This window comes from Oryx dammah, unplaced genomic scaffold, assembly GCF_014754425.2.
Source record: "Oryx dammah isolate SB20612 unplaced genomic scaffold, SCBI_Odam_1.1 HiC_scaffold_27, whole genome shotgun sequence".
NCBI lineage: Eukaryota > Metazoa > Chordata > Mammalia > Artiodactyla > Bovidae > Oryx > Oryx dammah.
Window position 1 is genome coordinate 111,069,117 of NW_024070211.1, and position 11,374 is coordinate 111,080,490.

The following is an 11,374-nucleotide window of genomic DNA, read 5'->3' on the forward strand; positions in this document are numbered from 1 at the left end:
TCTGATTGCAAAATATACTACCAAGCCACAGTAACAGAATACTTCCACGACTCCAGAAGTTTCCTTTTGACTCCCTGACAGTTAGTTACTCTCTCCAGCCCAACTCAGGCAACCCCTGGTTTGCTTTTTGTCATTGTTTAGGATTCTGCTTTGTCTAGGGTTTCACAAATATGAGATTAGTACATAGCCATTTATGTCTGGCTTCTTTCACTTAGCATGATGTTTTCAAGATTCATTCATGCCATTACGTATATGAGTAGTTCATTCCTCTTGGTTGCTGAATAGTATTCCACAGTATGAATATATTACAATTTTATCCATTCATCAGTTAATGGAAATTTTTGTTATTTCCAGGATTTATTTTTTTTTGTTTTTTTACAGTTACATTCAGCTGTATCAAACTGTGGATTTCTTTTCATTTATCTTGTTTGCAACTAACCAGAATTCTTGAATCTGTGAATTGGTGATTTCCACTAGTTATGGAAAACTGTATTTTCATCTGAAATTGCCTCTACTCTACTCTCTCTCTCCTCATCTAAAATTTCATGAGATGTTTGTTAGACCTACTCCTCCTATCCTCCACATTTCTAAATCTTTCTTACCTATTTTTTTTTTCTCTCCATATTGCATCCTAGATAGTTCCTTCAGGTACTACCTTCTAGTACACAAATTTTCTCTTCTTGACTTGTTCCTAATATTTCTAGGTCCCTGGCTGGAAAAGAGTACATCATATTCTTATTGATTCATTGATTGCAACAGTAATCATTTTATTTACAGACTCAAATAAACATTCCATGTGTACATGAAGAAATTTAAGAGGAAATATAGCAATCAGAGGTTTTATTGTTAATTTTCATAACTGCAATAATCCAGCTAATCAAGTTTATAACCATGAATGCTTGTGAAAACTGAGTAAAGATTTACAAATCTTTTTATAATTAAAGACAATTTCTCACATTTTTTGACAGTAAGGTTACACTACATTTTCAAAATTTAGATTTTGTATTATAGATTTTGCTTAAACCTCTATAAGGTGTTTTTTTCTAATACTGGTATAAATATTTTAGAAATGTTCACCAAATGTGCAGTGTAATACATAGGTTCACCACTTTTTAAAATTAGGCCAATGTGGAATCAAATATCTTGAGATATAACACATACAACATTGTGAGCACTGACCAACCAAGGAGACTACATTAAACAGAACAACTGGAAGCTTGTCTCTGGAATCTTGAAGGAAGGCCTCAAAGCGAACGCGAAAGACTAGGAAACACTACACGTCCCAGCATGCTTTGAGACTACTGTTGACTACAACCCCCAGAGTGCATTGCTCGCCGAATGCCGATTTCCCTCACAGCTGGGGCTTGTAGTTCTCTTTGGAGCCAATCCGGCGAGGGTGGCGTTTTCTTAGCCGGCCCCAGGCTGTTAGGCTAAGTCTTCCAGTTTCGGCAAAGGGGAAACGCTTCGGGTCCTTGGGTGGAGTCTTTGTCTCATCTCTTGGCTACTGCTTTACCCAGGTAAGTGGTAGAGAGGCTGCTCCTCCGCGCAGCTGGGGCCTTGCCTTGCTTTCTGGGAGCGCCTTGGCTGGGGCGAAGCCGTTTGTCTGTAAGCTCTCGCCGTAGCAGCCGCCGCCCATCCCTCTTTGTGTGCTGGGGGAAGCCGCGGAGCTAGTGGCGGCGGCTGTTGCTGGCGAAGGAGAGGGACGTTACCGGGAAGTTGCTGGCAGGCGGACTCTTCCCCATCCCGCCACCGAACAGGTAGGTGGACTGCCCTTCCGTCTCCTTCTGTCTGCTGTGTCTCGCGTCGCGCCCCTAAGGGCGGCTTGGCCTGCGGACAGTGCCGCCCAGCCCAGCCCGGCCCTGGGAAGGAGAGGCGGGGTGAGTCAGGAAGGCCGGGGCCTCGACGCACCCACTCCCTTCTCTCTGGACCCTTCGGAGGGGCCCCGAGAAGCCTTGAGGCTCGTTCGAGGCCACCTCCCCAAGACGCCGCGCCCTCTTGGTCCATACCCAGGGGAGAAGTGACTCCTTTACGCCTTGCTCACCCGGTGTGTGTTAGAAAGTACCCAGACGCGGAGATTGTAGCACAAAAATTCCTGAGACTTTCTCTTTCTTGGAGTTTTAAGAAAGTGAATGTGTCAGGCCTGGAGGCTCCGGCCTCTCGCAGGTTGAGCGGTTCTGTCAGCTGTATGCAGTTATTCAATCAGACTTTGTTGTTGGGCTTTGACTCAAAGTGTGTTGGAGTCGTTCAGTCATGTCCGACTCTTTGCGACCCCAGCATACTTAAAGTGTGTGTGTGTGTGTGTGTGTTGTATAGCCCGCCAGGCTTCTCTGCCCTTGGGATTCTCCAGGCAAAAACACTGGAGTGGGTTGCCATTTCCTTTTCCAAAGGGATAGAATCCTGGTCTCCTGCATTGCAGGCAGATTTGTTACCGCCTGAGCCACCAGGGAAGCTCTACCTTTAAGTACAGTTGATAGTTATTGATGGTATATTTGTGTTTTGCTTCTCCATAGTATTACTATTGCATGGTAGTTTTAGAATTTATAGGAATTTTCTGTCTGACTGTCTGTTTTATCAGATTTCTAGGAGCCAATGCAAAACTGGTAGCAGATTTGCTGTGTCTTAGAGCTTGGCTTTTAATGGCAATCCATGTCCTCTGTTTTAAGAGCCAGAGACATTGTGTTAAATTTGAGCATGTGAACATTAAAGAGTTTACTGAGTGCTAATTACTATACTCAACTGAATATTTCCTATATACATCTGTTTATAATGATTTTCAGGTCTTAGTAGTAATATGCTTCTTTTATTTTAAAAGTAGAGTGTACATGTTCTCGTTTGATGACCTTGAACTACATGGCCTTTCAAGACAGTTCTCTTCTTGAAAGACAGAGTTTTGAAAGAGTGCTCCTTTTACCAATTTGCTGATGATTGTAAACGATTGTATGCTTCTTAAGGTTGCAAACATGTCTGACAAAAGTGAATTAAAGGCAGAGTTGGAACGTAAGAAGCAGCGGTTGGCTCAAATCAGAGAGGAAAAGAAGAGAAAAGAAGAAGAAAGAAAGAAAAAGGAAGTATGTTTGATTTTTTTTTAAAGATAATATAAAATAATTGGATTTTAAGTGCTTATACCTTTAATACTTTCAGAATAGTTAAAATTCCAGCACTTGTGACTGCACATATAGCACTCTAGGTGAAAAGCTCAATATTACATATTTAGTCTTCAAGGAATATGTTTACTATATAAAGTAAGGGGCATCTGCCTTGTAATTACTGATAAAACATGATATACATTATAACTTAGTTTGGACTTTGAGCTTATCTGAATATTTTACCAGTCAGAACTGCTAGTTGTCAGATTAAATAATGGCAAAGAGAAATATAGACTAGATTATTAATTGATTAAGGGATTACTTGATTGTCTCTCCTTTGTCATGAGTTGGTCATTGAAACATTTTTACCAGGTAGTGGGTTTGATACTATCATGAGGGTGGGCTAGATACTTAGATCTGACTTTTGGCATCACCATTTTATTATGTATGGCAAATATACATTGACCCTGAGCTAGAGATATTTTGCTTGTTCCTGTCTTGAAATGTACATTTGTCCCTATGAAACCTGTGTAGACAGATTTGTATATTTTTATCTTCAATGTTTTAAATGGCCAGTGTTTAGATAGTTTGTTTCTAATGTGACATTAGTATGAAGTTTTTCTATGTGATAGCCTGAATCAGGGGCCCCCAACCTCCAGAGTCTAATGCCTGGTGATCTGAGGTGGAGCTGAAGTAATAATAATAGAAATAAAGTGCACGATGAATGTAATGCACCTGAATCATCCTGAAACCATTCTCCACCCACCGTCCATGGAAAAATTGTCTTCCACGAAACTTGCCTGGTGCCAAAAAGGTTGGGGACCACTGGCCTAAATAATAGCCAAGACTTCTTGGAATCTCTTAAGGAAAAAGAAAAACCAAAGGTACAATTTATGTGCAGCATTGCTATAATGCTGTAAAGGCCTACAACTGAGAATTTTCTAGTTTATTCTGAACCTTTTTGTGATCCATTACTGTAAGAGTGTTGGACCTTTAGGTTAGCTATTTGATTAAAAACTGATAGAAGCATGAGTAAGACTGGCAGAATCATTCCATACTAGTACCTTGGCCATAAACCCTTTAGAACTGAGAGCAAATTTGGTATTTGTTTTCTAAACATGGCCGTAAGTGACCATACAGAATATCTATTACATGATTTAAATCTAATTTAAAGTTTATCAAATATTACAAGAGACATTAAATCAGTGCTATTAAACGGTAAGTAATTGTTATATATCGATACAGTGTTTACTTGATAATATAGTCTCTTTGGCTATTTTAATGAAATTTTCTGATGACTCTTTTAAGTTAAAATGGTATGATAGAATATTATGACTAAAAACAGTTTACTGCCGATAATTGTATGAATAATGGTTGTCTTAGCCTAAATAGACTTTTGAGGTGTATACATAAGACTTTTCCCTTTAAGGCTTAAATTTCCCTTGAGATGTTGAGAGTATTGATCTGAGAATATTGAGGGTTATAAATGGAAGATTTTGCTAAAACTATAAATGGCTAAAAGTTTGGTAAAAATTTCAGTAACAAAAAATGTTTTGTGCTATGCAAGAGTAAATTTTAATTTTACCAAACCATGAAAATAAGACCAATAGTTGATAAAAATAAAACCTTTCTCCAGATGAATTTTTGACAAACATCCTCTACATAAAGTTGCATAAATACAGTGAAGACTACATATAGAAGTTTGAGGCACTTGTACTTTTTCAACAAATCAAATTGTTCATTTACTTAAAATTTGTTATGTCTTAAATGATAGTCTTTATTTTTTTTTCATAGCATTGTGATATTTATGTTATTTGTGAGATTTCCACAATTCTTGACCATGGATAGCAATTTCATATTATAAAAATTAAATAGAAATTGTACTTTTTGAACATACCTGTTCAGAATGTGTTTGTGAGAACTTCTTGATTACATATAAAAATGAATCAATTTAATACATATCATTTGGAGACTTTTACTAAAACTCTCAGAATGATTTTCATTTAGTGACTATAATGTGTATTCAAAACTAAGCCCACCTCCAAATGTATACAGTGTTAGCATGTTATTTAAAACATACATATTTTTGCAAATAGAAATGTTTCATACCATATGTAAATTTAAGTTTTAACTTAAAAAATTTAGACTGATCAGAAGAAGGAAGCAGTTGCTCCTGTCCAAGAAGAATCCGATCTTGAAAAAAAAAGAAGAGAAGCTGAAGCATTGCTTCAAAGCATGGGTCTAACTGCAGAATCCCCCATTGGTAAGGATAAGATTATATCTGTTAATAAAAGAGAGGCATAGATCTTACTCAGCTCAGATACACATGAGATGAGTGAGTTGATTTAATGTATTTTGTATATCTTTCTTATTTGTGCCTCATAAAAAGCATTAATCTTATAATTTGTTTGGAATTGACTTTTTTCAGATGTGTTAATACATAGTTATTTTCTTTGTTCAGAAGAGTTGCAAGACTATATTTATTAACATAAACCAATTGACTTTTCTTGTTAAATCAGTAACTTATTTCAACAGACATTTGAACTAGTTTTCTGTGCCATACTGTGTTAAGCTCAAAGATGATTGTGATTCCTGATCTTCTTAACTCTATAGTCCTTTCTATAAGTTAAAGAGAGGTATAGTGAATCAAAGTTCTAAAAGTGTACTGATGTTCAAAGGTATAGGAGTGGAAGGAGAAGCTTATAACCTTTTGCTGTCAGTGCCAATAAGGGAAATAATATTGGTAGCTGATTTTGGCAGCAGTTTGACCTAATCTTGTTCTTTTTCTGGACTCTTCATTTTTATAACAGTACTAGACCAAAAAGCATTCAAGTAAAAGTACTGAGGACAGTCTTGTTACATACAGACATTAAATGGTTACTTAAAATAATTCTGAACTGGGTGCTGTTACACAATATTTTAGTTTGATGTGGCTTTTGTCATTTAGGGACCTAAAATTTCAGGGTTAGTTTGTGGGCTAATTCCATCTAGTCCAGAGGACAAATAACAGAGGTGTTACCTGCTGTTTGCCTAGTTGTGAACGGTAACATAACAGTCTTTAAGTATTATACCTGTCTTACTAGAATTACTATTTCTAAAAAGTTTTAAGGTGAAAAAAGCTGGTTACTTTCATGGTTTGGCTTCATTGTTATTTCTTTCAGCTTATTGTGCTGTGCTTAGTCACTCAGTGGTATCCAACTCTTTGCGACCTCATAGACTGTAACCCGTCAGGCTCCTCTGTCCATGGGAATTCTCCGGGCAAGAATCCTGGAGTGGGTTGCCGTGCCTTCCTCCCGGGAAATCTTCCAAACCCAGGGATCAAACCCAGGGCTCTCACATTGCAGGCGGATTCTTTATCATCTGAGCCACCAGGGAAGCCCAAGAACACTGGAGTGGATAGCCTATCCCTTCTCCAAGGGATCTTCCTGATCTAGGAATCAAACTGGGGTCTCCTGTATTGCAGGCGGTTTCTTTACCAGCTGAGCTACCAGGGAAGCCCTTTCAGCTTATTTGTCTTTTTCTTATTGATAAAATTTGAAGGTTGAAATACTTTAATTTTTATGTCTTTTGTTTAATAAACTTATGTTGCATATTGCAATTTTTAAAGTAAATGAATCAAAACACTTTTATCTTGTTAAAAAAATAATACCCTGGAACCTAAACCAAGTTGCTTGTTTGCTGTATAAGCTTTAAGTGATGATTTTTTTTCTGAGCGTTTGGCTTTGGTTTTCTCCTGTAGGATTTTTTTTTTCTTTTCTATTCTCTTTAAGACTTCAGTTTCACTAAATTCACTTGCTCATATTTCTCAATTTATGGCCCACCTCCATCATCTATTCTTGAATGTTCTTTAGTTGTGTGTGTGTTTCTCCTTCGTTACCCATCTCCAATTCCATTCTCCTTCACAGTCTTGCATTAAGTACTGATTCTTGGGTTTTTAACATACATCCTTTTGATCAGTCTGGCACGTGTAATTTTTCAAGTTTTTATATATCTGTGTGGATATGTTTTATGTGCATAAGTGGTATTGTGCTCTGTGTTTCACTTTGTTTTTTCCTTTTTTTCAAAGCAGGTTTGTATTTGAGATTTACCCGTGTTCTTACATATGCATCTATTTATTTCTGACTGATACATAATATTCTATCATATACTATATTTTACTTATCTGTTCCCTAGTGGGTTCTTCTATCTCTTTGCTTTGCTTTCACAAGCAACACTGCAAAGAATATATTCTTTTCCCTTGAAAGGACTGTGGAAGAGTTTCTCTGGAATGTACGCTGAAGAATTGGCTTGGTATGTTACTGTAGACTTACATTTTTTAGGTTCTACTACCACTCTGAAGAATAACTAAGTTTATCCTTCTGCTCCCAGTGTGTGAGAAAGTAACTGTTTCACTGTATCCACATCACTTGATATTATCCAACTTTCTAATTTTTGTCTACTTGATCGGTGTAAAATAGTATGTCAGAATGTTTTAATATACGTTTAGCTGTTTACAGTGAGAGTGACCATTTTTTCATTTATCTACTTTTCGCATTTTCCCTTCTATGAATTGCATATTCATGTTCTTTGTCCATTTACCATTAGGGTTCTTTATCTTGCTATAGGAGTTCCTTGTATACTTAAGAGAGGACTTCTTTGTTTTAGTCTTTTAAAAAATACCTTCTCCTAGTTTATTATCTACAGTATTAAAAAAAAGTTTTTTTTGAAGTATATTTGACTTAAAATGTTGTGTTAGTATCAGATGTGCAGCAAAGTGAATCAGTTATGCCTATACATATGTCACTCTTTTTTAGATTCTTTTCACATATAGTTTCTTGAGTATTGAGAAGAGTTCCCTGTGCTATACAGTACTGTTATGTATATGTCAGTCCAAATCTCCCAGTTTATCCCTTCTTCTTTCTTCCCCCCTGGTAACCATAAGTTTGTTTCCTACATCTGTGACTCTGTTTTGTAAATAAGTTCATTTGTGCCATTTTTTTTTTTAGATTCCATATATAAGTGATATCATATGATATGTTTTTCTCTGTCTGACTTCATTCAGTATGACAGCTTTAGGTCCATACATTTTGCTGCAAATGTCATTATTTTGCTTTTTTTGTGGCTGAGTAATATTCCATTGTATATATGTACCACATCTTCTTTATCCATTCCTCTGTCAATGGACATTTAGATTGCTTCCATCATAGTATCTTTTATTGAAACAGAATCCTTCATTTAAAAGAGTTATTCGTTTGACTGCATTGGGTCTTGGTTGCGGCACCTGGGATCTTCTTTGCATCATGAGGGATCTTTGCTTGCAGCGTGTGGACTCTCTGTTTTGGTGCTTGGGCTCGGTAGTTGGGGCACACAGTCTCTCTAGTTGTGGCACACGAGCTCCAGAGTGCATAGGCTCAGTAGTTGCAGCATGGGGCTAGTTGTTCTGGAACATGTGGGATCTTAGATCCCTGACCAAGGATCGAACATTTTGATATGTTTAAATCTTTTATTTTAGTAGTGATCAGATCTGTTATAGACAACCCCTCTCCCCCTTTTTTGGCCTTCTTTTAAAAGATATCCTTTCCTATTTTGAGAATACAAATATATTCTACATTTTCTTTATTATTTTAGCCTTTACCTTTAGATACTTATGTTACCTTTTTTTAATACAGTAGAAGGTAGGGATCCAACCTAATTTTTCTCCATTTAGTTATGTTATTTAGGGTTTTTCTATGTATGCTTATAAATGAAATTTGCCTCTAATTTTCTTTTGCTGTTTTGTGGAGCAGTTGTAAAAGATAGATATTGTCTGTTCCTTAAACACTTGGTAGAACTCAACTGTAAAATTATCTCAGATTATGCTTTTTGTCCCCAGAGGATAGTGGAGAGCATGAGTTATTCACCATTTCAGTTTTTCTAATGGTTATAGTCTATTCAAGTTTTTCGTTCTTGTATCAGTTTGATTTTAAAAAAATGAATAAATAAAGGTTTATTATCACTCATAGTTCCTGCCAGTCAGGAATTTGGTAGTGGCTTAGCTTGGTGGTTCTGGCTTGGGGTCTCTCATGAGGTTGAAGTCAAGATCAGTCAGAGCTGCAGTCATTTGAAGGCTTGATTGGGGCCTGAGGATTTGCTTTACCAGCCATATGATTTGCTCAGTCACATGGCCAGCAGGTTGGCTTTGGCTGTTAGTGGGCAGCTTGAGTTCTCATCTGTGTGGACCATTCCATAAAACTATCTGCTTGAGTATCCTTGCAGCATGCCACCTAGCTGCAGTGTGTCAGCAGTCCAAAGAGAAAGAGAGCTGGAAAGAAGCTATCCTTTTTATGATTTACCCTTGGAAGTCAGAGAACATGGCTTCTGCCATGTCCTGTCTGTTGGAAGAGAGTCACTAAGTCCAGCCCACATTCACAAAGAATTTTGACATTCTTTAAAATCCCCAACTATGTATGACAAACTCATGGATCGCCTCATATTTTGAAATGATCATATGCTTTTTATTGCCTTTTAATATGTTAATATAATTTATATTGTTAGATTTTCAAATGTATAAGCATGCTTACATTTTGGAATAAATCCATCTTAGTTATGAGAAAATATTTTTCTTACATAACACTAATATTTAGGAATTCATCTATAACTCAGAGTCAGGCCTATAGTTTTTTTCCTTTTACTATATTTCATCTGGTTTTATTATAATGATTATAGTAATCTCATTAAGTGAGTTGTGTAGTTTTCCACCTTCTGTTCTCTCACAAGTATCTAAAGATCTTTCCAGTATTTATTTGAAATTAGGCCTGGAGAATAAAGGATACAGGTGAAAGCATTGGCTGTCAAACTTTCTTGCTAGTAACAATAAAAATAGTTTCTGTATCATAACCTGGATGGATACTTGTTTTTCTTTTCACTACAAATGTATTAAATATTTTAAAATCATAGAAGTATGAAAACACCACTAGAATGTTCAAAAGGATTTATTAAAAACATCAGTCTGGTTTTAGCTAAAATGGACTTCTTCCGCTTTAAAAAAAAATTCTACTGAAAAGAATTAGTTTTTTTAAAGAGATACAGCTAATAAGACTGCTCTTAGCTTCTCTTTGCTGATAGATTCCTATTTATTTGATCATTTGATTGTTTTTTTGTCAGAGGTCCTTGGGAGCAGTGATAGCATGTTAACTTTTTATCCCCGTTGTCCATTGCAGACTGGACGCTTCAATGGTTGTTCAATTATTATAAGGTCATATGTCTTTCCACCTAGTAAGACCAATAAGAGCCATCTGCTTTAAAAACAGTAACAACAAAATCTTGTTTAAATATAAGCAAAATGCATAGTGGAAATTGAAATTTGAATATTTTGCAAAAGAAATATGGCCTGATTATTTTTTTAATGAAATTTAAGTGGCCAGTCTTAAGAAAATTAATTTTAGGCACAATTTTCAAGACATTTTATCAAATATGGAGTTAATAAACACTGATCTCCCGCACCCCCAGAAAAGTGAATCTTTTTGAATGTGTGACTACTGTTTTAACCATTACAAAGAGATGAAAACAGATTTTGTCAGTTGTTCTGTAGCCTGAATCTGTATCAGTAGGGCATAGTATATTGATTTTATATACTGTGATAATCAGTTTTTTATTAGGAATAAATGAAGTTTGGTAGTCAAAATAAGTATAGCTTCATTTATCTCCCTCTCTTGTAACTTCCAATATTTTAAATCTGATTTTTCCAGTTTTATTGAGAAATAATTGACAGATACATCACTCCATAAGTTTAAGGTGTACATCATGATGGTTTGATTTATGTGTATATGTAATATGCATGTGTCTGTGTGTCTGTACTTTCCACACACAGACACACACATACTGAAAGGATTACTACAGTAGGTATGGTTAAAATCTATCATCTCATATAGATAAAAAGAAAAAAATTTCTCCTAATGATGAGAAGTTTTAGGATTTACTTTCTTAAAGTTTCCTATGTATCATACAGCAGTGTTATGTATGTGTTAACTCTAGTCATCATGTACAACATTCCCTAGCACTTATTTATCTAATAACTAGTAATTCTGATTTTTAGATAGAATAATTTCTGTTATCAAGTCATTTTTTTCAGGTTTAGCTTAATTTTAACAATTCCTTATAGTATTTTAATGCTATAAAATTTTATTAATTTCTTTTAGAAAATTTACCTGTACTCTGAAACATTAAAGAGAATAAAGGAAACATTTTAGGGGAGATTAGAGGAGGGATTTAATGCTATCAGAAGAAGGGATCATAGGAAAGGAAGAAATTGCTATTTCAGAAAATTAAAG

At 35.9% G+C, this 11,374-nt stretch overlaps 1 protein-coding gene across 8 annotated transcripts in view; it reads left to right on the forward strand.

Moving 5' to 3' along the window:
• The first annotated feature begins 1,320 nt into the window (after nt 1-1,320).
• The window catches only part of DYNC1I2 (dynein cytoplasmic 1 intermediate chain 2), a 53,277-nt gene continuing 43,223 nt past the window's right edge, over nt 1,321-11,374 (forward strand). For 3 of the 8 annotated variants that reach the window (XM_040229337.1, XM_040229342.1, XM_040229335.1), the window contains exons 1-3: nt 1,346-1,517; nt 2,952-3,068; nt 5,232-5,349. In XM_040229337.1, the coding sequence (XP_040085271.1) occupies nt 2,961-3,068; nt 5,232-5,349 (226 nt within the window). In that variant the 5' untranslated portion in view covers nt 1,346-1,517; nt 2,952-2,960. Of the gene's footprint in view, nt 1,518-1,571; nt 1,758-2,951; nt 3,069-5,231; nt 5,350-11,374 lie in introns of those variants that run through there. The other 5 variants (XM_040229339.1, XM_040229341.1, XM_040229338.1 and 2 more) reach the window with 5 other exon arrangements.